This window comes from Homalodisca vitripennis, chromosome 1, assembly GCF_021130785.1.
Source record: "Homalodisca vitripennis isolate AUS2020 chromosome 1, UT_GWSS_2.1, whole genome shotgun sequence".
Taxonomy (NCBI): domain Eukaryota; kingdom Metazoa; phylum Arthropoda; class Insecta; order Hemiptera; family Cicadellidae; genus Homalodisca; species Homalodisca vitripennis.
This window is the reverse complement of record NC_060207.1, coordinates 138,839,368-138,866,770: the sequence shown is the minus strand read 5'-3', so window position 1 is coordinate 138,866,770 and position 27,403 is coordinate 138,839,368. Positions and strand designations below refer to the sequence as shown.

Below are 27,403 nucleotides of genomic sequence, written 5' to 3'. Positions count from 1 at the left end.
ATTTTACTATCTTGGGGAGTTTTACACAATAACAGCAAGTCTTATGAGCAAATAGCGGCTTACATTTTATAACTTTGAAATAATGGTACTTTAATTACTTCCAAACTTCATCTCCTAAATCCAGTAAAGTGAAACTTCTATATTAGTGGGTTAAAACATTTTTTATTTATGAATTGGTTCTATACATTGCGTGGATCATGAATAAAATTTTTTTGCAATTACAAAACTTTGGAAAAATTGAGTAGTTATCGAATTGAAAAATATTGTTACTTGAAGTTTGGTCGATAAACCTATCCATCGTATTTATTTCCTTTGTTGGGTCGGGGTTATCTAATGTACTCGTATTCTAAAAATGCTAGAAATTATGACATGGATTTATTGTGATACACAGACATATATTTGTACAATACATGTATCCCATTAAATGTTCGTTAGATTTTTAGCAGAATATGTATGTGGGATACATTGTGCATATCAGTTACTTTATGATACATATAGAGTTAGTTATACCACGGGATTGAAACACATTTTATTTAAGGATGTTTTATAAAGAAATAAATATAAAACAGTAATAACTACTGATACAGGTAAACATTAACATAACAGGTAAAAGTAGGTAGTTCATCTAAATCCACATACATGTCAGGGCACAGATCATTATTTATCACGAAGGGTTTAGACCACAAATCACAGTTGAGTACTGTGTACCGTTAATGGGAGGAGGGGGGATGTTGGCTAGCTTGACGAGTTGTCGACTGTAACAGGACACAGATTGGATATCGGTGACAACAAACTATCGGAAATTGGACGGGATATAGATGACTTATCACGGACTGATTGTAGTGCTGTGACATCAACCATTGCGGACTGGTGCACTGCCCAATCGGCTTATCTGGGATGTTTATTCACGATAAAATATAACCTGCCAGTTGTATAAGAGAAAAATAACCGTTTAACGATATCTGTTTTTATAGCACAGAATATGTAATACTGTTTATTATACTACTCTAGTTATGACGTGCCTATTGTGAATATATATATATTTATTATGTAATTAAAAAATATAATGTAGTTCGAAAATGATTTAACTTCACTTATACCATAGTAAAATCCTTTAGAGTTAAAAAAATTGTTTTACCCTTTCTTTTCTATCTAGCCAAATTCCAAAGAGAAGAGGTTATAAAATTCAATATTTAGTTTTTTTTTACTTTATGTAAGTCTACCTTTATTTCTCGATCTACTGATCCGATTTGAAGAATCTTCTTTTAAACGAAATGGGGTCGAGCCAGAATTGTTCTACTTGAAATAATTTAAAGATGGGAGAAGTATCTTACCAGGAAATCACTTTAGAAAGTTTACATATAAAAGTACATGGAGAACCCAGAAAAAGCAAATTGAAAACATATAGTGCTGTTTGAAAACTACGAGGCATTGTTCAAACTATATCCTATGGGAATGTACTATTTTTTATCCTAGCATGTTATGTTGTGTAATGCTAAAATAAACACTATTATCTAAAATTACGTCATAAGGACAAAAATCGCTATTTGTGGGTTAGGTTTGCATTAGCAATACATTTAGTTTAATTTAATATTGTGTTATTATTTGAACTAAAACTAACAGACGTACATCTCTTTATCCTTATCGAGAATACTAGAATACAACTCATAGATTATATAGATGTTCAAAAGTTACTCCAAATAATTGAAAAACGCTTATTTTTAGTTATTCAAATATTTAACTACACCTCACCCCATGTCGTATAACAGGCTTCGCTGAGGTTGTACGCAAAAGTTTAAATTTATAACATATTTCATTCTTGAAATATCCTGTGGACGACATGTAATGAAATAGAGTATACATTTTTACTAGCCTTAGGGACACAAAAGTGAATTCGAGCCGATTGATTGATATTGTGTAATGTCGCTCAGCCCAATATCATGAATGGAATTTCGACCTCGTTGCAGTCTATGTGGAATTGTACTGAAAATGCATGAAAATTCATAAAAACCTAAGATTATCTAGTTTTTGAAATATCGTATCCATCTATATGTGTTACAACATCGCATGATAAAACGCGATGGTACGCGCTGTTATGTGATGCATGATCTAACATACTTCAACATTGTATTTGTATATATTAGTAAAAGAAAAATTCCAGTTGATTGAAATCATCCCTAATATTTACCAACAACTAGATAATCTACAAGATTAATCACTGTTACTCCATGGATTAAATAAGTAAAAATTTCAAGAACTAAATTTTCATGTAGACATTTAACATTTATCAAATAAGACTAAAATATATCTTATGGTGCTCTTTTTGTACAATATACTAAGTGAATTTAGTTTTAAAATTATTTGAAATGTTTTATGATCTCTCCCCTTCAATTCCAGGTTCAATAATATGTACATGTTTACTAACAATATATTTGACTCCTAATAGTTAAACTACTCGTAATACCTCAAATTTAAATTACCATATTTATTGAAAACAATAGCACTCTAGATCATATAGTGCAGATGTAATGCAGCAAAGAATCGAGGTCAGCCCGAGATGAGAAATAATGTAGATTATATCAATAATTGATTGGAGATCCTTCTTAATAATCGTATTATGAGATATTCATTAATTTATAGCGTTCAATCCATATTAAACCACGTCCAGATGAACGATATTTATCAAAGGTTACTCGTGATGGTCTAATAATTTGTAATGTAATGTTTATAAAACAAATACAATTATTATTATTTTTTATATATTTGACAACAATCTGAAGTTTTATTTGTAACTAGTCAAACCTACGTGAACTTAAGTCAATAAAATGTCAAAAAGTTATTTATATGAAATTAATTTTTTAACTTCTACAATACTACAATAAACTGTCCAACTGCGAATTGTTGACTATAATTCAAAGATAATTAATTTTGTAATAAAAACTAGCATTAAATGGTAAATATTAGTCCTGAATTTGTAGTTAAATGCATTTTGCATTAAAATATATTTACAGAGTCACTTGAATCGTAATCTCTAAAAGAGTAAATTAGTTGAGCACGTGTGGAAATCATAAAATAATTGAGATGCTTAATGAAGGCACACTCAGCGTAAAAGAAGGAGTTCAACGTAAATGATGCGATAGAGTGATATTAGGCTTTTCAACAGCGCAATTCAGGTGTGAAAATCTCTGTGCAAACTCCTGGAAATATATTACTTTTCTATTTGTAAGCTCATATATCTTATCGTTCGTAGGTGTACGGTAATTACGATATCGTTTTTCATATAAAGTCATATGAAATAAAATACTTGCTCTTTTATCCACAATTCTTTCATTGTAAAAATTAAGCTAGTTGGAACTTATTGAGTGGAAATCAAACAATCTCTTCAATTTTTTTTAATAATTATAATATAAAACTATATGGAGTTATTATTTAGATAATTTATTTTTTATTTGTTTTATTTCGTAACAAATTCAAAGATTTTGTGTTGGGAAATCAATATTTTGTTGTATAAACCTTAAACTATTTCTTTTTTGGAATGGTGGTAAAAATCCAAAATAAATAATAAGTTAAATCATGCAAATTTTACAAATATATTAATATAACATTAAAATAAGTAAATGCTCAATTTTAATTCATACCGTATTTTAGGGTAGAAGTAGATATTTACCCACTAAACGATCTAGAATCTAGTTATTTTTTATTTTACAGATGACATGTAATAAGAGATTTCAATCTTAACCAATATTACCCTTAGTTCGGAATAACGGTTAAATTGCAATAACGTTGAAATAAAAAATATTAAATTGTAAATTAAAGGCATATCATAACGCATTATAAACGGTAACATCTCATACGCACAAGTTGTTTTAGACAGGGATACCTAGGGGCGCCATTTTGTCTCGGTTTGATGTTTAATGTTCATCGTTATCATTGATGGCCAATGGTGAAAATCTTAGTATAGAAATGCTTTTAATTTAGAAACTAGGCACTAGGACTCAGGATATGCAAAAAGAGTCTTTGACTTTTAGGATACCAATTGGTAAGAAGTAAATATTTCACATTTTATTTCACCATAAACCTCTGAAACCCTTATAGTTAATACTATTTAACAACGATAGCAATTGATATACAGTAATCCTTTTCGACGTTGAAAGCTCCACAGAGATCTCGCAGATCATAATTTCTATGAGGGTTATAATTATGTTTGGTACTGTGCATTTATAAATTCTTCACTTTGTCTTTTGGTAGTCAAGGTATAAAGTAAATATTTCCAAATTTTAATTCCTTCAAAGTTTTCTTTGGCGAAGAATACTAACATTATTACTATACATTATGTAATTATTATACTTTTATTACCCACCTTCTTTCGCTGTCCGCGTTGGGAAAGGCCTTCCTGGAGGCCACAAGAAAATTCGGTGTTTTTTCGGTGGACACGGTCTGCGAAAAGATTATGGAGGATGGGGGGAACTGGGATTGTTTGTCACAGTTCGTCCGGGGCATCCTCCTGGAAAATAAACCCAATCTGGACCGCGAAGTGGCCCAGATCCCTTGACCGAGCGGCCGGATAAAGAGCGAGTCCCACGGGCTTAAGCCAAATTTAGGCCTAGCCTGACGTAATGTGATGAAAAATCCCAGGTTAGAATCAGGCCCGTAGCTAGGCCCTTGGAGGCCCCGGGGCAGAAAGTCCATTCGGGTCCCCCCTTTGTTATATATTTCGCACTTTTTTTAATTAATAGATATAAGCACACAGTAATTGGATCTTTAGGCTTAGAATTTATGTGCATTTTTTCATTATTATCCTATTATTATTATTATTACCTTTTTTTCTTATTAAATCTATAATACTTAATTGTTTGCTTAAACTATGTTTACAAATTTCTACGGTAAGTCATAAACTGGTAATGATTTTATATGCAAATTTGTATGACTCCTGGCCCTGGTGCCATTAGTTTGGTTTTTAGAGCCATTATTTTTTCAGCTTACCATTGTGATTGGTATTCTATTTATAGTGCTGAAAGGAAAATGAAAAACATAATTATTTTTTCAAATTTTATTCACAATAGATAATAAATAAATAAAGACATAAGTGCTGATGTCTTAAAACTTTTTAGTCTCTTCTTAGGCCTACATCCAAGCAATGTAGTTTAGTAGATAAACATACAAGTAATATCATTAATTATGTAATACCTTTGAATACACAATAAATTGTATATTTATTTATGGTGTTTATGGTAATACTGGTAATACCATTAATTATATATGATCAATGGTGGTAATACCCACTCATTCTCAAGTTTAAAATTGCCCAACTAGTTTGATAGTGAGAATGCAACTGAACTTACTAAAAAGACTTTCTTCTTGACTTGACACTAGCAAAAACATCAATAATTCGGTCAAAATCTATTTTTCGGGCTCTGTCATTTTCAATAGACAAAAGAGCCAAATCAGTGAGACGTTGTTGGGACATGGAGCTTCGCAGGTAGTTTTTGATGAGTTTTAATTTTGAGAATGATCTCTCTGCTTTGGCTACTGTCACAGGGACTGTGAGGTACATAAAGCATGCTGTTAGTACATCCGGGTAGGTTGATGCTAGGGAACTGTTTTCAATGAGTAGGAGAATTGCAACTTCTTTTACTTCTTTGAAATCCTTTAATTTGGATTGAAAAGCATTCCTTACTGATAAAATCTGAGCTTTGAACAATGGCGTTACATCATCTGAAAATCTGCTTACAAAATTATCAGCTTCACAACGCAGTTCTTCATCTGAACATGAGGCCAGGAAAGAAGGGTGAACAATTTTATAGGCATCAATCACTTGCTTCATGCCTTTAAAACGGTTGTCAATTTGTGACACTATAGTATCAACCATTGGGAAGAATATTGTCACTCTGAAATTGCTTTTAGGATCTGTCAGTCTTTGGTCTTCACAAAGTTCATCAAAGTGCTTTTTTACCTTTCTTGCACGTTGGCCAATAAATTCATGGGTAATCGTAATCCCCCATTTTGAACATACTTCTTCTGCTTCACTACAGACTTCTTCAAAGGACCAACGAAGTTCGGTTACTTTCAATAAAGCATTGCCTAGGAGATCGTACGCTGTCATTAAATCAATAGATTCCGTTTGCAAGGATTTTGAGGCAATGTTTATTTCCCCTAATATTTTGCACTGGACAGTCAAGAGCAAAACAAAACTAAAAGATTCTAAACTTTTTTTGAGCCCCTCAGCTTCATTCCTTTCCTTTGGCTTTTTGCTTGTCAAAATTATTTTATTTAAGGCTTTCATTACATCACCGAACCTTTCCTTTAAAGCGTACACAGCTTCATATTTCCCTGCCCAACGTGTAGGGTTTAAAGTCTTTAATGTTACCTTGTCTTTAGGAACAGGAGCCTTCGGATTCTCTGTACAACCAGAAACGACTTTTAGTTCTTGCCACCGAACAATGCTGTGGCCAAAAAAACTGTAAATATTTTGCACCGTCTCAAAAAATTGTGCTATTTCTCGATTGCATTCAACGGCATCTTTAAGAACCAGATTCAAATTATGGCTGGCACAGTGAATGAAATAGGCATGGGGTGCAAGTTCTTGGATTCTCTTTTGTACTCCATTATACACACCACTCATGACCGATGCACCATCGTATCCTTGTCCTCTGCATTTTGTTATGTCAAGGCCTTTTTCTGAAATTGATTTTATGATGACGTCTTCTAGCCCCGAAGCGGTTTGGTCAGTAACTGCTGTGAAAGATGTAAACGTTTCACAAATTCTCAACTCACGAGGTTTTCCGAGTTGGTCATGGTCAATCTTTACATAGCGAAAAACTTCGCTTAGCTGATCTACTTTACTTACATCTTGTGTTGTGTCGTAAATTATGGAGAAAAAAGGCGCACTCAAAAGCTCTTCTTTAATTCCACTAAGCACTTCACTAGCCATCAGAGAAATAATTTCATTCTGAATTGTTGGACAGATAATTAACAGTACCACTTGGCCTTGTAATTAGATCTTCCAGGATAGTGTCATATTTTGACAGCAATTCAATCAATGATAGAAAATTACCTTTATTTCTATCAGTGATATGCCAACTGTCTCCACGAAAAGGAAGGTTGCATGTTGCCAACATAAGGGAGACATCTAAGACCCTCTTCAAAACTTTCCTCCAAAAATTCCGCTCCTCCTTCAAACCTTTTTCTAGTGCATCGTCTATTGAGCCATGACGTCGCCATTGCTCATAAACCAAGCAGGAATCAGCATGGTGCTGTGAATTCTCATGTGTCTTTATGCGATCAGACAAATGTTTCCAGTCCCTTAATCCTGAATCCCATCCTCCTACAGGTCCTTTCTGGGGAAACAAACAGCAAGGTTGGCAATAAACACAATCCAATTTGGACGAATAGCACAACCAAGTTCTTTTCAGTTTGAGCCCAGACTTTGACTTCAGGGTAAAATAATTGTCTGAAAAGGACCTACCTTGTTTTCCATCATATGGAAATGGGCCAACTGGTTAATAGGGTCCTAGTCCTAATTCAATAATTCGTTTTTTCACCTCTGGATCGATGATCTGGTCTGGAAAATGGGGTTCTCCGGTGTTTAAACAAGTTTCATTAATTTTATTCGTCCGGCTACATTCCACCTGTAAGTAGATTGCAATGCATTAGTATTTGTTTCTTACAAACATGATCATAACAATAGGGACTTACTGTAATTCCATGTTTACATGGAAGTAATACTGTTTACTTCCATGTAACCATGGAATATTTTATCGTAGGGATTCCATGTTTAGGGCGATAAAACAGCATATGTTGTTATGTTGAAAAATATAATATAAGTATTCTGTACTTGGCATGTCTACTTACTTGATCATTTACGCCGATCAGTTCACTGCTTGACGTAGGACTTGTTGGAGGTTTGGCACAATTTTCTTGTTGATGCCCTAGCCCTAGGCATGTTACTTCTTCATCAATACTTTCTTCAGCGTTATCTTGAGCTGTAACTTCCTCTTCAATCTCATTTCCTGGGACTGAGGCTGCAATAAAAAATAGCAAGTCAAAATAACATTAAGTTACATATAACATATAATTTAAAGTCAATTTTAATAACATTGTAAAGATATAATAAAATATATAAAATATATAAAAATATATAAAAAAATATATACAAAAATATAAAAAGAGTAGATACATGGCCTCATAAATAATGAATGTGCAAGCGAGTGTGGTGCATTTTTTACATCATATTATCACAAAAAGATATAAAATTACTATGATAGATATTCATGCTGTGCTGCTGTGCATGTATAAACAAATAAAATACCTACACAGAAAGAAGTAGAAACCAAAGGAATCATAAAAATCACATAAAAAATTAAATGACCACTACACAATAGTAGGTAATATGTAGCCTATATATGACTAGTGATAAATTCACAAACAAACATTGCTTATTAGATTAGAATAGATTGCAGTCTGAGTCAGACACAGTGGTCTAAACTCAATCAAACATCCAAACTCTAGTTAAATTTTAACACAGTTAATTTTAACATAGTTAAATTTTAAGATATTAATTATATAGTTATTGGCCAAGCTAATTAATTAGGCCTAAATACCGTATCTAAATTCAAACCACTCACCAATTATTGGTCTAGTTTCAGTACTAGATGTAGATGTGACATTAGTACTTTTAGTTGTAGTAGTACTAGTAGTAGGACATAACCAAGCAGATAGGGTGGAAGAACACTTTGAAGCATCCTCTTCTCTTTTCTTCTTGTCTTGCCTTTTCTTTGCCCCACTTTGATAGCTTCTTTTCATTTTAACAAATACAAGAATAAGAATACAAATTGTATAACACTTTAACACCGTAACAAACGAGTAACGGACGAACGCCAAAACGTCAGTTTTTGGTGTTAGTTTACCATCAATATAACATAACCTTATCCGGGCTGTCTGTCACTAGCTCACTAGTCGTAGTCACTCTCACTGTCGTCTGTCAGCTGTGGCAGAGGCAGTCGGCAGACGGAGCCGTCTACGTCACGTCGACGTCAGGACGAGTTTATTACTGTTGGGGATGGGGGAGTAAGGTGAACTAAAAGTGCAAACTGCATTTCTTTAATTGCGTAACAACTGACAGGCTGATTGATAGTCTTCTATTTTTGTTACGAAATCTCTGTGAGAACAATATCTGTCCATTATTTTATATTGAAAAGCTATTTAAATATTTTTTTATAAAGACATTTTGATGATTCGATGAAATATCCCTACGACCCTACAGTAATCAATAAATTTCACATAAACTTTAATTTCATTTTCAATTTTTCCACCTTCATTTGGGGGCCCCCCTGGCCGGGGGCCCCGGGGCAATTTTTAGGGGAGTCCCACACTACAGGCTAGCCTGCGTGCGTAATTGCATTTTTCCTGCCTCTCCCTAAAAAAATTATACTTTTATTATGTATTGCTAAACTTTTATTTAATGTATAAAAATATGTATTGCCTAAGGGCCAGCTTTTTTAATACTTTTAATACTCTAGAAGCTAGAAATATCAAGACCAATATATTTAGTGATTATATTATAGTCTGAATAGCATTCTATTATATATGTGCATACGGTATTTGAATAATAGTTGTATATCAAACCTTTAAAACTCATTTATAGTTTAATTTACAAAACATTCACTCACGGATAATGTTTCACTACAGGTAAGATTATTAAATCAAAATGTGCTTATTAAAAAAACAGCATTTCTATATTTGCTGAGTATAGTAAGATGAAGTATACAGAATATTTAAAAAGTGAGCACAAGTAAAATAAAAAAAACTAATACCAATATCGACTAATTACGATTGTAAAGTACGGATTGTACTCAATGCCAACTAAAAACGGGACACCTTTTACAGTATGGTAACCAAGTTATGAATACGACATACTACTTAGCCACTATAATTTTAAAATAAAGTGTAGGTCTATTAAAAAACACTTTATTCTTAATGATTTTTCTTTAAAACGTAGACCGTCTAACATGTTACTATGCGAGATTTATTCAATTTTAATTGTTAATATGAGAGAAGGGCATTCTGAAAGGCAGGACATAGCTTAATTTTCATGTTAATTTTTTTATTGCTTTTTAAAAATTTTCACAGACTCCTTACAGGCTGGCCTGCTAAGGAGGTGAAGAGCTGGAATAGCATAAATTTAGGTATCATTTTACTGTGCAAAATTTCATGATTATGAGTTGAAGCAGTAAACCCTACTCGTATTATAAATGCGAAAGTTTTTGAAGATGTTTATTGCTTAATTCTATAAAACATAGTGGGCAGATTTGTAAAGAAATTATGCGTATATTATTCAGAAATAATAATAAAAACTAGATTGTTTTAAAGCTTTAAGTACCTCCCATTAATACTCTTAAAATTAATGTAACGAAAATTTATCTGTAGTAGGCTACAGATAGGCAATATTTTTGACAGCTGATAAAATCGTAGACCGCAATCTGCTATGCAGTATCCCAGTACTTTGTGTTTCTATAAACAGGTATCTATTGTTGCAATGTGAAATAAATGGTAATGACGAGTAGTATTATAACATTTTTATTATATATATCAGCAATGCGGAATAAATAATACAATGTATTGAGTTGCTGATAAAGTTATTTTAGGGAATTCTCTGTGCCCTTAATTAAACCAGAGCCGGTATATCACAGTGAAAACCATGCAATAAAGAATTTCTGAAACTATAAAGCAAATTCAGTGATTCATAATATATCACCGTTGTAACTCTGGAAACAGACATGCAAATGAAACTGAGGAAGACGAGACTAATGTAGATGACAGTTGATTCGATGATATTTATATATCTATCCGAGCTCGTTCATTTATTTAGGACAAAACACGACACGTGTGATGGCGATAATGTCACGTGTTGCAGTAGCAGTGGCGACATGGTGACAGATTGTCCGACCTGCGACCAGTCAAAAGTCAACTGTGATTCTCTGACAGATGGTTTGACAGCAACTGGTGTTTAACAAATCTAATTTCTGATTTAGTAAATATCGTAAATATCATTAACTCAATCACCCTTTTAAGTACAGTTTAGATTTCTTAATTTCCCATATGTCTGTCTGTATGGTTATATATAAATTATATATGCATAATTTATTGTACCATATATAATTATAACTACATAATGTAAACTATATATATGTAGTTTATTGTAAAGTATATATTTATAAACTATTTCCAATTATGTAAGCAATAACTTGTCTGAACATTACTTTAAGATTGCTATAGTTGTTTATTATTATTATACGAATAATAACCTAGTTAAAGTTACCTTTATTTAGTTATTATCACAATTGTTCCGAAAAAGGAAGTATTAATGTAAACAAAGCAGTTTCTTCCTCTTAATGAGGAAGTTTATTTTTGTTTATATATAAAGTGTTTATTAAGGCTTTTCTTCTTGTTAATACGTTTTTACTACTGTTTTTAATTATTTAGTTTCAATCAAAGTTACCCAGCATCAGTTCCTTAATCTACTTCATCACTTTAATTATACAATACAGTGATCAAAGCGCAGTAGGCATAAGATATTCTGGAGCTGTGGTTTATTCCCTTTTTTAGTGTTCGCTATTCGCCGAGAACCACAGTGTGAGAATTCAGGGGCGAAATTTATAACCTTTCACAGGAAATTTGCTCTAAGTCAGTTATTTTATTATTCGAGTATAAAGTTTAAAAGTCCTAACGGCTGACATTGAGAAAATAATATCATAATATTTTTAACTAACTCTGTTAGCATACCACATTTGACCCCAATTTGGTGTAACTTAATTTATTCGCTTAGAAGATATTTGTTTATAGAAACACATACTGAGACTACTACATCTGAGACCCATGTTTATGTGTTTGTTCTGACCTGAGCCAATGTTGTATAAACTTTGTTCAGATAGTGACTTTAGACTCTGTATATATAAGTTTTACAATGATGAGATCACGCAATAATAATGGAATTATTATTTATGTTATCTAAGATTCCTTACAGAATTGTAGGTTTTGTAATCAAACCAAATCTTAAAAATACTTGGTTGCATTAGTACTCATGATATGATATTAAATATTTAGAGTATATACATATTTTTTTAGAAATATTTGTTTTCATTTCTATAAAATAGTTAATTAATTAAGACAAAATTTAACCTAAAAATGTTATTATTTGACGCTTTAAATCATGTAAATACAGTGTAAGAATTAACATTATTATCATCAGCTGTTTTTATTAGGCCTAGTAATTTTTTTTATTATTTCCAACTTTAAATTTTCATTACCCTAAGTCTTTCCGTATCTGCATCTACAACAAAAAAAGATTAAAGTTATTTGTATCATTTGAAAAATAAAAAAAATCCTTGGTAATGAACATTGGAAAGTGAATGAAATTTACGTGACAACTTTTATGATGTAAATCTTACTGGAGCTCGTCCATTCCATTATCACTAAAACGTGATAAGTGTGATATAGATAACGTCACAAGTTCAAGTAGCGGTAGTTACATAATGACAGATTGTCCGGCCTGCGTCAAGCCAAACGTCAACTGTGATTCTCTGACAGATGGGTTACACGTTAAACTGGTGTTTGGCATTCCCCATTTTACAATTTGTCATTATTATTTCTACCAACCCTTTTTTGCTCCAAGCAAGATAGAAATTTTCATTTATGTTTACTCATATTTCAAGAGAACTTTGTTAAACAAATGTAAAACCTGCTGTTTTATTTCAAACAGGTACATAAAGAAGAAGCCAATAATTTTTAAACACTAAGTTCCAACCAACCTGAATACCCTGAGATGATTTAATATTCTTTTTAAGATTTATATTAACATGACACATTAACTTCGAAACTGAAAATATTGGAAAGTGAATAAATTTTGAAAAGTAGCACATAAGAATGAGTTTTGGTTTTAAGTTCATGGTGGAAACTTTAAAGTAAGATAAACACATAACGATGTCATCTTTGTCGTTAGTTATATGATGACAGAAAATAAGATTTTAAAAGTTTTTGATGCTTAACATTGTTCTTATGGGACGAAAATGAAAATGGTCTCCAGTACAATCGGGTTTTAAATTAAAACTATCCACATTAATAATATATTGTATGCAATATAGGGATAATAAATTGTAGTAAGGCTAATTGATTTAGGTTTACTTTTAATGTATTTGTAATATAATTTGCTGTAATAAATGAAAGTGCTAATTAAATAACCGAAATATAGGATTTATTATACTTTTAAGCGAGATACATTTCAGATAAACATTACAAAACATTAAGTTACGGACTAGAGAATTAATTACTTTTTAATGTACTAGTTTATATAGCACATGTTATGAAAAAGATTACATCATACTTCCCCATCTCACAAAGTGTCATTAAGATATTTTGGTCTTGGCGAAAACGTATAGGGCGAGAGGCAATTGGAGGTAGTTTGGATGTTTAAGTTTTTTACCAGCCTCATTGAAGTAAAATTTTTTTGGTCTTGATGTGGAGAACTAGTTTTTTCAAATTCAGATTGGTCTTATTTCGTGATTATAACCACTTCAGGTGGCTGGTGCAAGATCCCTTATCGCCATAGTTTCTTCCGTCCATCTGGGAGCCTGACATGGTGAATAACCAACATTTCCTGTATTAACTGAACTTCTTCCACGGGAGGCTCGTACTTTCTTGACTTTTTCTCGCTGCGTAAAAACATTGATCCCAGTTTGAGATAGTCAGCTCAGGATGGAACATCCGCAATGTGATCTTCCTTGGTGTTTAAACATAAGTGCGTGTGGTGTTGCATTATTTATTAGGATATGATGAAAAAAGTACTTCAGAAAAAACAGTTTTCCACTAATTAAGATGTAGGTTTGAGTTCTAAGTGCAAATGAAATGCTCTTCCAATGGTTTCGTTAAATTGTTCAAACTTAACTAAAATACGTTGTATTTGACCGACCCTGTAAGAAATTTCCCCCAAACATACCAACTTTACACTTTCAGGAAACTTATTTGGTAATGTTGCGTTTGTTATTTTTTTGAAGTATAATTATATTAAGGTATGATGCACTCAGGTATAGAATGAAAATTTCCTACAAATAACAGAAGAGCTTTATCCGTGCATATGTTGAATTTGTTGTCACCGAGATATTTTTATCATATTTCGGTATAATAAAAGCAACATTTAAGTGGAATTTATTTATATTCTGAATATTAGGCTTTTTGAGTGTTCGGTCTAGCGGAAATACTGGAGACCAAAGTTATCTTGCTCCACGATGCTTGTCCAGATGTATGAGATATTACCTTGGCGTTGTTCCTCTCTAATACTCTCCAGACGATGTTACGTTAGCATGTTCTCATCACACTCATGTTTACTCAATTATCTTCAGAGTCATGGCTATCACATAACTCGCGTCCTAAAATCAATAGGTAAATATCTGTTAATCACTCGCTCTTAGGAACCAATTTTTGTCGAGTGATGTTAATCATACCTAAACATCTACATATTTAACTTTGTTATAACTTTTTACTTAAATGCGATCTCACTAAATATTTATTCATTACAAACTGAAGTTTATAAATCATAATAAGTCCACTCAAAACTGTTAATGTGAAACACACCACATTACGTCCTAAATAGGGTTAAACATTATCTCATCACACCAGCAATTACTTTGTTACTTGTTTAGCAAACTATTACTGATTTTATTTTTCTGTGAAAGAATGCTTACTTAAAATTTACGCATGAAGTCACTAACAAAAAATATATTAATTATTTAAAATGTAGCAAATCCTGAGATGGTCAAAACCCTCGCCCAACATATCTGTATGCACGTGTAAGTTATTTAGAAAACTGTTTTTAACGCATACTAACAGTTTAGTATGTATTTATGTCTGTACTTATCACTCACGCGTTTTTAAGTATTCCCATAATTCATCAAGACGATAATGTGACGATACAGTATAAATCCTAAGCGTAAGCGTAATTCAGGACATATATTCATTTATAATGCTCTATAAGACAGTATTTATAAAATATATTCCAATCCAATCTACCGTGACACTACAGCTTTTCTATAGTTTTTAACTACTTATGTTACTTTAATTGAAGATGTTTAAACCTATTTTTCTATAAATGTGGTACTATGCGGCTTGGTATGTATTAAGAATATTATAATACATGATGCATTCCTTATAATCAAACCTCGTTACAAATGTTCACGTGAACAAACCAAAAATCTCTTCTTTAAAAACGCCAGCTTCTTGGACTTTGGGACTTAGACGCTATGGATAGAAACAATGGGAATTCCTGTATAGTTATACCTAACCTAAATTATTTTTAATCCTATACACACATATTCCAAATAACACGCGTAATAGTTAGCTCTATGACGGACTTATTTGACGGCTCAAAGTTTTTGTCTGAGATGAGTGAGAACTATGTCACTTTGCCGTTACTGATTGCAGGCATGGCATGTGTAAGGGACATATTACCAACTAAAAATATCAGCAACACGTCTATAACCTGATACACGGGACGGAGTGTGTTGAGAGGATCAGGATTACCTTAAATGCCACTGCCTGTCCTGGTGAATCTCGTCGTGTAGATGAGATATTGAAATTAGTGATTTCGCCAAATACACTTGTATTGCTCGACATTCTCGCCTTTTGTAATGTTTGTACATACATGCATACGTTTCAGATCTTATTCAATGGACTAATTCAATGTTACAGTTATGATATCTCCAACAATTTTGTTACTATAAGAAAATACTATAAGTGCTGTGATAATTATAGCACGTATTTAAGTATAAGCATTTGTGCCTAATGATGTTTACAAAATATATTGTTCTATATATTAAAGCAAATTACGATTACCATACAAATCAATATCAGAGCTACTTCGTATCGTACATTAGTGTTGCTTTTTGTGAGATTATTTTTATGAATATGCAAAATAAATGTTTCCTTTGATATACAAATTATAGAATTTTATGACGGACACACAAAAAAATATTATATGGTGGCAGAAATAAACAGAAAATTTAAAATACTGAAAATAATATGATAAGTATAAATAAGTTTTAAATATTTCAAATAATGTTATTATTAGCAATTACTACATAAAGACTATTCAATTGTTTTTTAGTTTGTCTAAGGTGTTGATCCCTCGTATTTAAAGACTTGACTAGCTGGAATATTGAAATTGTGTCTAGTACTCATATACTAGTTTTACACTTCCATTTTTTTTTTATTATTTGGACCTTTATGGCTGTACTATGATATAAAGACGTATAAGTATATAACTTAAATACGACTCTCTCATTTTTGTTGTCAACTTCAAATTTACTTAGTAATATGGTGTACAAGAGAATTTGAAGCTAGATGATCGTGAAGTTTACTTCACTAATGTACGGTGTGTTGAATAAACACAATTTGTAATCGCAAACGCTATTAGTTTTGCTAGCAAACATTGAAACGAAATTAAATGTAAACAGGACCAGTAGCTTTAACACATGCTCACGCTTATACCTGGGCTGTTTTAAATGACTACGAACAATTTAGTATTCACATTTACATTTCACCACAATCCCCTGTTCAATCAAACGATTGCATATGGTTAAGAATGTACACAAAGCTAACACAAAACTATTTTCTTTCCGTATTCAAAAGAATTTCAATGCAGTTTTAGTAGTTCTTCTCGTGTTTTGTTTAAAGTAAAGTTTAAAAATATTTTCATATCACTAATGAATAAATATTGCTAAATGTAAATACCTGTTTTTAAACATTACTTTTGTAAAAATTGTGACGTTGAATTAATTTAAAAAACGGAATAAACTCTCTTTTGGCGTAAGCAGATTTTAGAATTTGTATTAGCTGAAAACTCGATTGGCTGGACTACGAGTTAATGAATGTAATCATATTATATTCAAAATATAATAAAGCACAATATTTTGACTCTGATTGCCTATTTTTTATTTTTAGTCTTTAAATTTTGCATGAAATTTTAATTTCTATGTAGACAATAATGAGTTTTATGACAGGCCATATGCATTCATGGGTTTTGGCTGAGCGTTATTAAATCACTGAGTAGGTTAGGACAATTTATCTATTGTCTATACATAGGATATCTCAGAATGGAATGAGCTGTAAACTTGAAAATTGTGAGTGCAATCTAGGCAACGGAGCTAGAAGACGGTAAGAATGATAGAACAAAATTAAAATAGTAGATACAAGCATTATTTTTACTTTAGCTCACGTGTAAAAAAGTATTTCCGGACGATTTATTAGCGTGCGTGATTTAATGTGTACGAACATTTTGTAATGTAGTTACGAGAGGTTTGTAGAGATTCACGTTAGAAGGGAAACTAGTAGTTTAATGTACGGTAAAATTGTAGCTTTTACTGTTAAAACCCGTGTTCCAAATATCAGCAGATATTGCCACAGTAAAGGTATTGATTTAAAAACTATAACATAAATACCCTTATATAATTTAATTTTCAATAAAATTTGTAGCCTAATACATGGGTTTTTAGTGTAAGGATATTTTCATGAAAATGTTAATAAAGTTAATATCTCTAAGCAATCCGCACATATTTAATATTAATAGTATATTAAGCAATTCCTATGCGTTTATAACGATTCGTAATTTTAAATTTAAACCGCTGCGCTATACCTTCAGCCTTAACTATAATTACAAGAGACTGTCAATGTAATAGTAACAATGTACCGCAATATATCTCACTCTGTTTTATATTGTGATCCAAGTAATCTTTCTTCTTTTCCAGAAATTAGCATTAAAGTTTTACATCCTTATCGTTTAAAACACGTTTTATGAGGTCATACTTAATCATTAATCATTAGTTCGACACATCTGTTGAAATGCATTGTAAATGTGGACATCATAGACATATTTTAGAACAAATACATGGAATATTACTAGACTTCATCTTCCGGTACCGATGGCTAGGTAATACTTCACTTATAAACTAAATCAGTCTACCTTATACTTAATTAGATACTGTACACTTGTGCCATATCACTAAAGACGAAAAACATGAAACATTTGCCAATAATAATATTAAGAAATAAAATGCACATTTACTAATTTTTTTATTGAAAACACGACTATTTATTTACAATGTTATATTCTACTGTCAACATTTTTATTATAGTGTTTTCATTAGCGGCGTGTCGTAAACAAATCGTATTAAGGCGCGATATATATACAGAGAAGTAAAGTTTTGATAGTAAGAGTAATTCTTAGACAGTTAAAGTTATTGAAATGCGTCGAATCCATAAATCTAAAGCAATTCTAGAGTACCGTAAAATAAAACAAGGCAGATTACGTGTGCAAACTGAACAAAATTTAATATACTTAATTTTAACGTTACGTTTAAACTGTCAATTTTTTATTGCACCCATTATGTAGTATTGCAATAATAAGTTACCTAGCATCAGTTCCTTAATGTACTTCATCACTTTAATTATACAATACAGTGATCAAAGCGCAGTAGGCATAAGATATTCTGGAGCTGTGGTTTATTCAGTTTTTTAGTGTTCGCTATTCGCCGAGAACCACAGTGTGAGAATTCAGGGGCGAAATGTATGACCTTTCACAGGAAATTTGCTCTAAGTCAGTTATTTATTATTCGAGTATAAAGTTTAAAAGTCTTAACGGCTGACATTGAGAAAATAATATCATAATATTTTTAACAACCTCTGTTAGCATACACATTTGACCCTAATTTGGTGTAACTTAATTTATTCGCTTAGAAGATATTTGTTTATAGAAACACATACTGAGACTACTACATCTGAGACCCATGTTTATGAGTTTGTTCTGACCTGAGCCAAATGTTGTATAACTTTGTTCAGATAGTGACTTTAGACTCTGTATATATAAGTTTTACAATGATGAGATCACGCAATAATAATTCCATTATTATTTATGTTATCTAAGATTCCTTACAGAATTGTAGGTTTTGTAATCAACCAAATCTTAAAAATACTTGGTTGCATTAGTACTCATGATATGAAAATAAATATTTAGAGTATATAAATATTTTTTTAGAAATATTTATTTTTATTTCTATAAAATAGTTAATTAATTAAGACAAATTTAACCTAAACATGTTATTATTTGACGCTTTAAATCATGTAAATACAGTAAGAATTAACATTATTATCATCAGCTGTTTTTATTTAGGCCTAGTAATTTTTTTTCTTATTTCCAATTATGAAAATGGCAATGCAGACAGCCATTGTTATCAGGATTGCTCAGGAATAACTCAATTAAAGCAAATAAGCTAAATGAAGGCTATAAATTTTCGGTCCTAGTGGAGAAAAACTGAATGGGATTAGGGGTGATATAGAATGCTAGTGGCCTCACTGATATTCATACCTGCACATCTTTAAGTCCAATTATTTTCATAAAAATATTTCTTAAATATATTCTCCTGAATCATGATTGCCATGCAAACCGAGTTATATGGTATCGTGCGTTTAGGATATTTTAAGATGCTATGCTTTTAAAAGTTTGGTTTGCTGTACAAACAAAATAGTATTTTATAGCGGATGTACAAGAAAATGTATTTGATGGCAGGATTATACGAACATTTTTATACTGTATTTAAATTATTAGTATGAGATAAATAAATGTTCAATGTTTAAAAAACAATTATCGTCAAAAACCATAAAGGCTATTCAATATTTTAAATTGACCTAAGGAAATTAATTTTTTTAGAAATAATTACCTAATGCCCCATATCCATCGTATCACAAACCTGAAAAACTGAAAAATACGAATTTTATCTAGTATTCATTAATGACTTTTACACATCTCATTTTAATATTATGTAGACCTGTATGGCTTGACTATTAAGTTAAGAAGGTATAGCAATATAATAGCTAATAGAACACTCTACTTTTTATAGATAAAATAAAAGTTCCCTAATAGTATTTTGAACTTGAAAATTTAAAAATAAATGATCGTTACTTTTTATTCACTAATGTACTGTGTGTTGAATAAACAAAATTTGTAATCGCAACGCTATTAGTTTTGTTAGCAAACATTGAAACGAAATTAAATGTAAACAAGAGCAGTAGCTTGACACATGCACACGTTTATCCCTGGGGTGTTTTAAATGACTACGAATAATTAGTATTCACATTTACAATTCATCATAATCCGCTGTTCAATCAACGATTTTATATGTGCGTGACTTTACACAATTCCAACACAAAAAATATTTTCATTCCATATTCACGTTAATTTAAATGCAGTTTTAGTTTTGCTTAAAGTTTAGGTTTTGGTGAATTAAAGTTTTGAGCATTGTTTCATATAAGAAATGGATAAAAGTAAATACCGTTTTAAACATTAATTCTAACGAAAAGGATTGAACTTTTTATAATTTACAAACATACTATACTCTCTTTCGGCATAATCCCTGTCGCTCATGGTCATGAAACGTTTTATATTTGTGTGTCTGTGGTAACGACATCTTGGGAAGTAATAACGTATAAACTTTGGTAAACATGATGGAAATGAGAAAACTGCAAATTATGTTCTAAACGCACTGAGCGCAATCATATAGCATTTTAACATTTTACGAAGTAAGATAGTTTATACCATAAATATTTTCATCTCAAGAATGAAATGAGCTGTAGACTTGGAATCTTGCATGTAATCTAAGCGCAGCCTGCTACGCAATACATAGTATGGTGTAGCTATAGCTCGTGTAAATAATAGTCATAGTAAAACACGTGAATGGCAGAAGACGATCAGCCAGAACGGTGGAACAGACCGAAAAGTTGAAAATAATTTATACAAGTAACAGCGTTACACTACATCTCGTGCTAAACTATATCGCCGGATGATGTATTTGTGTTATGTAATGTGTATGAATATTTATTCAATGTAGTTACAGTAGTTAGGCCTACTTTTATAGAGATTTGCGTTAGAAGGCAAACCGGTAGTCAAATCACACGTATTGCAAAATCCGTGTTACAAATATTCTCACAGTAGAAGTATTAAATTAGAATAATATACAGTAAATCCTCTAGTTTTTGAAATTTCAATACAATTTCTAGCCACAAAAAACATACATCAGTTATCAAGCGGGACTCTTTAGCGTTAAGATAATCTATAAAACTTATACAGTTAGTTATTCTAAGCAATGCTAACACATTTAATATTAAGAGCAAACGTAACAAAGATAAAATAATAATGAGAATATTAAAACCATTGCGCCATTCTTTTAGCCGTAACTATGATACAAGAAACTGGGCCAATTTAATAGTAATAAAATATCACAGCTAGTTGTTGTTGCGTAATTCTGCTTTGACGTCATACTTAACATCAGGTATCGGTTAAACACCTCTGTTTAAATACATTGTAAACGTTGATAATGTTACATTATATTTGTGTACATCATAATTAACTGTTTCGTACGTTGTAAACACACCGTATTAAGATAAACGCGGTGAGAAATAAAGAAATATTTCTCTCAAGCATGCGTAAAACACAAAAAAATTATTACTGGACTGATAATAAGTGTGGGTAATACACACTACTGTCTGTCATTGCTGTTTTCTCAATTTAAAACTACTTTTACAACTTGTTGCATTAAACATCTCTCTTGTACATCAAACATTAGGTAGAATTTTAAAGCAAATTTCTTGCAAAGAAGTACATTTTTATATTATTTAATTATGATTTTATATACGTGTATACATAGAGTAGTAATGTTTTGGAAGTAAATGTCAAGTAATGGCCATTCTAATATAAGTAAAGTTATTAAATGCAGCTAATCCATAAACCTACAAAACGTCCTAGAATACTCTAAAATAAAAGCAGCCAAATTACGTGTTTCCACAGACAAAAATGTAATACAAATAATCTTACGTTACATACGCTAAAATTGTTCCTAATGCTTTATTGTACCACTAGGTACTATTACGAAAAATCTAAATATTACATTTATCTCAATATATATTATAAACATATACTGCATACAAGCCATCTGAAATTAACATGAAATGTTATAATGGTTATTAGCGTTATAAAATACACTTTACGAGCACGATATTAATAATCACTTGAAAACTAATGACCATCATTAAAAATGTTTCAAATCATAATTTATATTATTTTTACATAACATAACACAATTAATGTATTTTTTCTAAAAAAAATAAATCATGTAGTAATTTATTGATATCGCTGAGTATATATAATTTAAAAGGAATTAATAAAACCTTACTTAATTGTCTTTTACACATAGATCCTCATTAACAATTGAAAACCTTGACTAAATAACAAGCATTCTTATAGCAATATTTCATAAATTTTAAATAATGAAGCTGTTAAATGAAGTACTTTTCGCGCGTTTAATCTAACTTCCAGCTCGTTAATAATTTTCAGAACCGACAACATATGGCCTTTATTAAAGCAGAGTTTTTACGGCGAAAAGTTGAATATATGGCCTCTAATGAACTTTATATACCAGAAACACCTGTTTTATAAAAGCCATTATAATTTTTGTACGACATACGTTAACTGTCAGTATACTAATTATCGCGTTGCGTGTATTATTCTGGAATTACTTTTTGTTTTAGGGAGTGATAAGTTAACAATAAATTATTTGTCTTGGTAAACTGTCTAGCTAAAACATTTAATATTCGAAAAAGAAATTTACTTTATGTTATAACAAGGTAAGATATGGGCTAGGTAGGTTAAAATATGAAAAAATGTATCTAACAGAAATCCACATTATTTTTAATATAATGTTTCTTTACCAAAATAAAAAGTAATCGTTTTAAGTATAATTCTCGAATACTAATTTTTAATATTAAATTTTAAAAATACTATTACAAATTATAAAAATATAGAAATTTAAACTAAATATTGAAAAATTAATTGAATGTTTCATAAAATATTGAAGATTATCATAAAAGAAATTATAATTTAACTAATGAATTATGTTGTATAAATAGTTAATCTACCGACCGAAAGGCACAAAGGACCTCGTATAGTCTTTGAAATTTCCAGTCAATTAAAGTTAACTCGCCTGTAGGCTTTGGTATTCTACAACGAGCCTGTTTAAAGAGTCTATTCCTGTGTGAAGGTTTGTTATGGTTCTATTACATTAGCTACAGTTCTATGGACGCAAGTAATTGTATAAACAGTGTTTTCTTGTTAAGAGTTCATCCTTTGTTTATTACATGCATAATCCCAAGTAACTTGTACTGTATTGTTCGTGTCTGTAATGTTGGGGAGTTTTAGGCTAAACAAAGGTAAAAAAATGAATATTTCCCTCCATACGTATAGTAACTAATTTAAGCTATGCGTACGGAGGTTACAACCTGCTGTTATGCGCTTTGGGATTGTGAACATGATAACTGTCCATTTTCTTATTCGTGGAAAAATAGAGTTGTTTTTACATATCTGTGTATGTTTAAAATAAGTTTGTTTATAAGCCTTTTGCATTCATTTATCACAACGGCGGCCTTTCCCAACCGGCTAAAGGTTTTTTACAAAACACGCAAAAACTTAAATTTATAATATTTTATAGAAGTTATGTAACTTAAAATGTCTTTACCACAATTTTGATACAACTTTCTATATCATCTCATAAAATTTTCAGATGGAAACATAGTTTGAGAAGTTTATATACACATATTAGCTATAAGATCGTTAACTACCGTAATTTTAATTTTTTACGATGAAACCTAGATTGGTCTTGTGTCGTGTATCTCAAAAGACATCATAAACCAATTTGTTAAATGTTTTAATATGATGGCGGCTACATTTGTGAAATATTGTAGGTCTATTAAGTTTTTATATATTACATTTAATTAGTTGGTTTCAACCAGTTATATGATTTCAAAAGTAGGACTGCGACATATTACATAAAACATTTATTTAAAATACCTGTAAGTATTATATATTACTAAAAAATGCGATATATTTGACAGGGATTATTTTTCTTGAATTAGCTAAAAGTTTTTCTTGAAATATGCGTTTTATTTCACTGAATAAGGTGTATATCTGTTTATGTTATTCGATAAAAAATTATAATATTGAACAACTTCATGGTATAGTATGTAAAGATTTAAAAAAAAAACTACCCTAGAAAATAATATGTAATTTCATATTTGTAATCATCATATTTTAAAGGTTGTTAGTAGTAAATAATAATTTGTTTTGTAATTTGTTTTGGTAAACCACTCATCTTGTACAATAAATACAAATTCAGAGAGAGCCATTGTCTGAAGAATGGTGACAGAGCTTGGCGATGCCTGGGGGGAAAGTGTGGAGCTACGGTGAGGACTGATGCTCATGCAACGCTAATTGTATCATCTAGCGGTAAACACCATGGTCCCCACCCTGTTACCATGAGAACTTTGGCTGTTTCTCCATCTAAGTGTGCTACAGTCGGATCTAGGCTCTCATCAGGGGCTTCAACATCGTTTGGTCAATCCAATGTGTCACCATCACCGCCGGTGAATGATGTTGGGTCACCCACATCTATCGCTTGCGCGCCGACACAGGCTGTCCCGATGACGCCTCCTGCCGTGTCACCCGTGTCGCGAGTCGGTACTTCAACTCCACTAGCTGATTCCGAGGATTGGACAACAGTGAAAAGAGTGGCCGACCTGCTTGCCGAAAATAGCATGTTAAAAGACAGTATACAGCAACTCAATGAACGTTATAAACATGTACTAGACCACTCAATTGAGTCAGATACTCGATTGATGCAGTTTACTGACCAGGTCTTCGTAGCAAGCACGATGCGGCGTGCCTCCGCGGCTGACTGCGGCGTGCAGTGCGATTCGCCTTCTCGCGCCTCCGCGGCTGACTGCGGCGTGCAGTGCGATTCGCCTTCTCGCGCCTCCGCGGCCGACTGCGGCGTGCAGTGCGACCTGCCCTCCGAATGCAGAGACCAGCGGTGTGCTGAGATCAGGGACCTCGTGGCCAGCCTGAGGACCACCATTGAAGTTCTTGAAGCCGAAATTCAATGCTTGAAAGAGGAGGGGAAGAAAAGTGCGAGCGAAAGAGAGCAGAAAGAACTATGGGAGGTGCATTACAATGAAAAAAGACTTCCGAAAACCCCCAAGAACAAACAATGTTCACCGAAAGTCTCCGCTACAGTCGCTCATCACAGTGGTGAACCGAGAAAGAAGAGAAGAAGCAATAATAAGCAAAGAATCTCTCTACCCTTCTCATCAATTATTATTGAAGGAGATAGCCATACACGTGGTTTAACAGGTATTTTGCGTCGGATGGTGACCTGCGAGACCATGGTTGGAGGTGTCTGCAAACCTGGAGCCAAGTTAATGGAAGCAACATCTGACGATTCACCCTCGGCCGGTGGCTGCTACGTCATCGTGGCTGGCACCAATGACGTTGCTCAGCAGTACAATATATACAGACATCTCGAGCGCCGCATCACGAGTAAACTGAGAACCTCAAGAGTTGTTGTCTCCACCCTACCTCACAGACACGATCTGCCAGCCAGTCACAAAATCAACCAAGAGACTGTGCTGATTAACAACTACATCGAAGAATTGTGTGAAAGGCATCGTGGGGCAGAGGTTCTACAATTCAATAACATCGGGAGAGGCGCTTTTACACAGCATGGGATGCATCTAAAGAGGAACACGAAGCATCTGCTGGCCCAGGAATTAATAGAGTGCCTGCGGAAAATGGACTCTACCGCTTCACGAGAGACGTCCCAACCACCCGTCACAGCCAGAGGAGTTCAAAATAATGGGCGGAAGACAGATCAAGCCCTTGAGTCTCCAACTGCACCACTATCGACTGCCTTGCAGCCACCAGCCGCATCTGAGCCCCGCACACTCCTGTATGAATCCTTTGCGGAAGCAGTAAAATGCCGCTCACCGGTGCGACAAGTCGGCCCATCAAGCACCATCACAGACACAACGGAGCAAAAAAACTGCTTTCCTCTAAAGTGTCAAAAAACAAAATAAAAATAACAGAATTGGGGTACAATAAGTTCAGAAAACCAGACAAAAAACGACAAGCAAAACAAAATCAAATTCACAAAATTCCAAATTTAACTCGTGCAGTTTCCGTCGTGCATCAAAATGCGCAGTCTGCCACTAATAAAGTTGATGAGCTAATGCTAATGGCAGAAGAGCTGCACCCCGACATATTTGTTGTTTCTGAACATGGCTTCACGGCTGAGACCGTTTCTATGTTCAGAATTGACAATTATGAATTGGCTACAATTTTTCACCGAACAAATTTTAAAGGAGGTGGTGTGGCAATTTTTGTCAAATCACGATTGAAATTTCAACCCTTCAGGATGGATTACTGCTGTGATCTAGACTTTGAGGTGGGGGGAATTAAAATTGATACAAATTCCGCGGACAAAATTATAGTGATTGGCTTATATAAATCCCCAAATGGATGTAACGAAAACTTTTTTGAAAAGTTTGAAACTTTACTAAATTTTCTCAATTCAAAATCGTTGAAGTTCATCATTACCGGTGACTTCAACATCGATGTGTTAGACTACACCAACCCTCTGACCCAGCGACTACGGGATATTCTCAGTTCTTTCGGCTTAATTTGGTCCGTGAACTCGCCAACTCGAGTGACCGCTTCGTCGAGTACAGCCATCGACAACGTCATTACTAACGTAATAGACTGTTCTGTTTCTGTCATAGATGCGGCCATCTCAGACCACTACGCACAGGAAGCCGTAATATTACACCATAACCCAAAATTTGAAACTCCGCCAATAAAAAGAAAACGGGATCTAAAGCCGGCAAACATGAGCTTTTTAAGAAGTTTCTAATGAAAACATCATGGGAATTTCTGGATCGCTTTGAGCGGGTGGAGGATGCCTTTAACGTGTTTTTCGACTGTTTAACTCACTGCCTAAATTTGACTTGTCCATTCAAAAATTTTAAAGAACGTAATAAGAAAAAGAGTAATACCTGGATTACTCAGGGTATACTCGATTCAAGAGAAAGACTAAAATTTTATCATTCAATATATGTTAAATCTGAAAATGAGGATTTCAAACGCTTTTTTCGAAATTTCAAAAAGGATTACCGCAAAGCCATAAGAAACGCCAAGGCACGAGATGTTGAAAACCAACTAAAACAATCCGATAATCTTTCAAAAAGCGCCTGGAATATAATTAACCTAAACACAAAACAACAAAACACTTCAAAATTTTCAATTCCGAAACTTAAAATTAATAATAAAATTATTGATGATCCATTAAAAGTGGCAATTGCGTTTAATGATTTCTTTTCAACTGTTGCTGGAACAGACAGTTCTTTGAATCAGAATATACCCTGCGGAGGGTTATTGACTAAATCGGCCTCGTCCATGTTCCTTCGTCCTGTGAGTGAGGTGGAG

The 27,403-nt window shown here is 32.6% G+C and overlaps 2 protein-coding genes across 4 annotated transcripts in view; one reads left to right on the top strand and one right to left on the bottom strand.

Moving 5' to 3' along the window:
* Positions 1 to 27,403, top strand: part of LOC124371949 (hemicentin-1-like) — a 383,241-nt gene that overhangs the window by 194,745 nt on the left and 161,093 nt on the right. The gene's annotated exons all lie outside the window — the stretch shown is intronic.
* On the bottom strand, positions 7,669 to 8,902 carry LOC124371970. The gene is made up of 2 exons (XM_046830341.1): positions 8,625 to 8,902; positions 7,669 to 8,021 (listed from the first exon to the last, which is right to left on the bottom strand). Exons 1-2 carry the CDS (start codon positions 8,800 to 8,802, stop codon positions 7,801 to 7,803), a joined length of 399 nt encoding a protein of 132 aa, XP_046686297.1. The 5' UTR covers positions 8,803 to 8,902; the 3' UTR covers positions 7,669 to 7,800.

Coding starts and splice junctions, on each gene's coding strand:
- LOC124371970 (XM_046830341.1), bottom strand. CDS start 8,802: ATGAAAAGAAGCTATCAAAGTGGGGCAAAGAAAAGGCAAGACAAGAAG. Junction 8,022..8,624: donor TGAAACTAGACCAATAATTG/GTGAGTGGTTTG, acceptor TTTTTATTGCAG/CCTCAGTCCCAGGAAATGAG.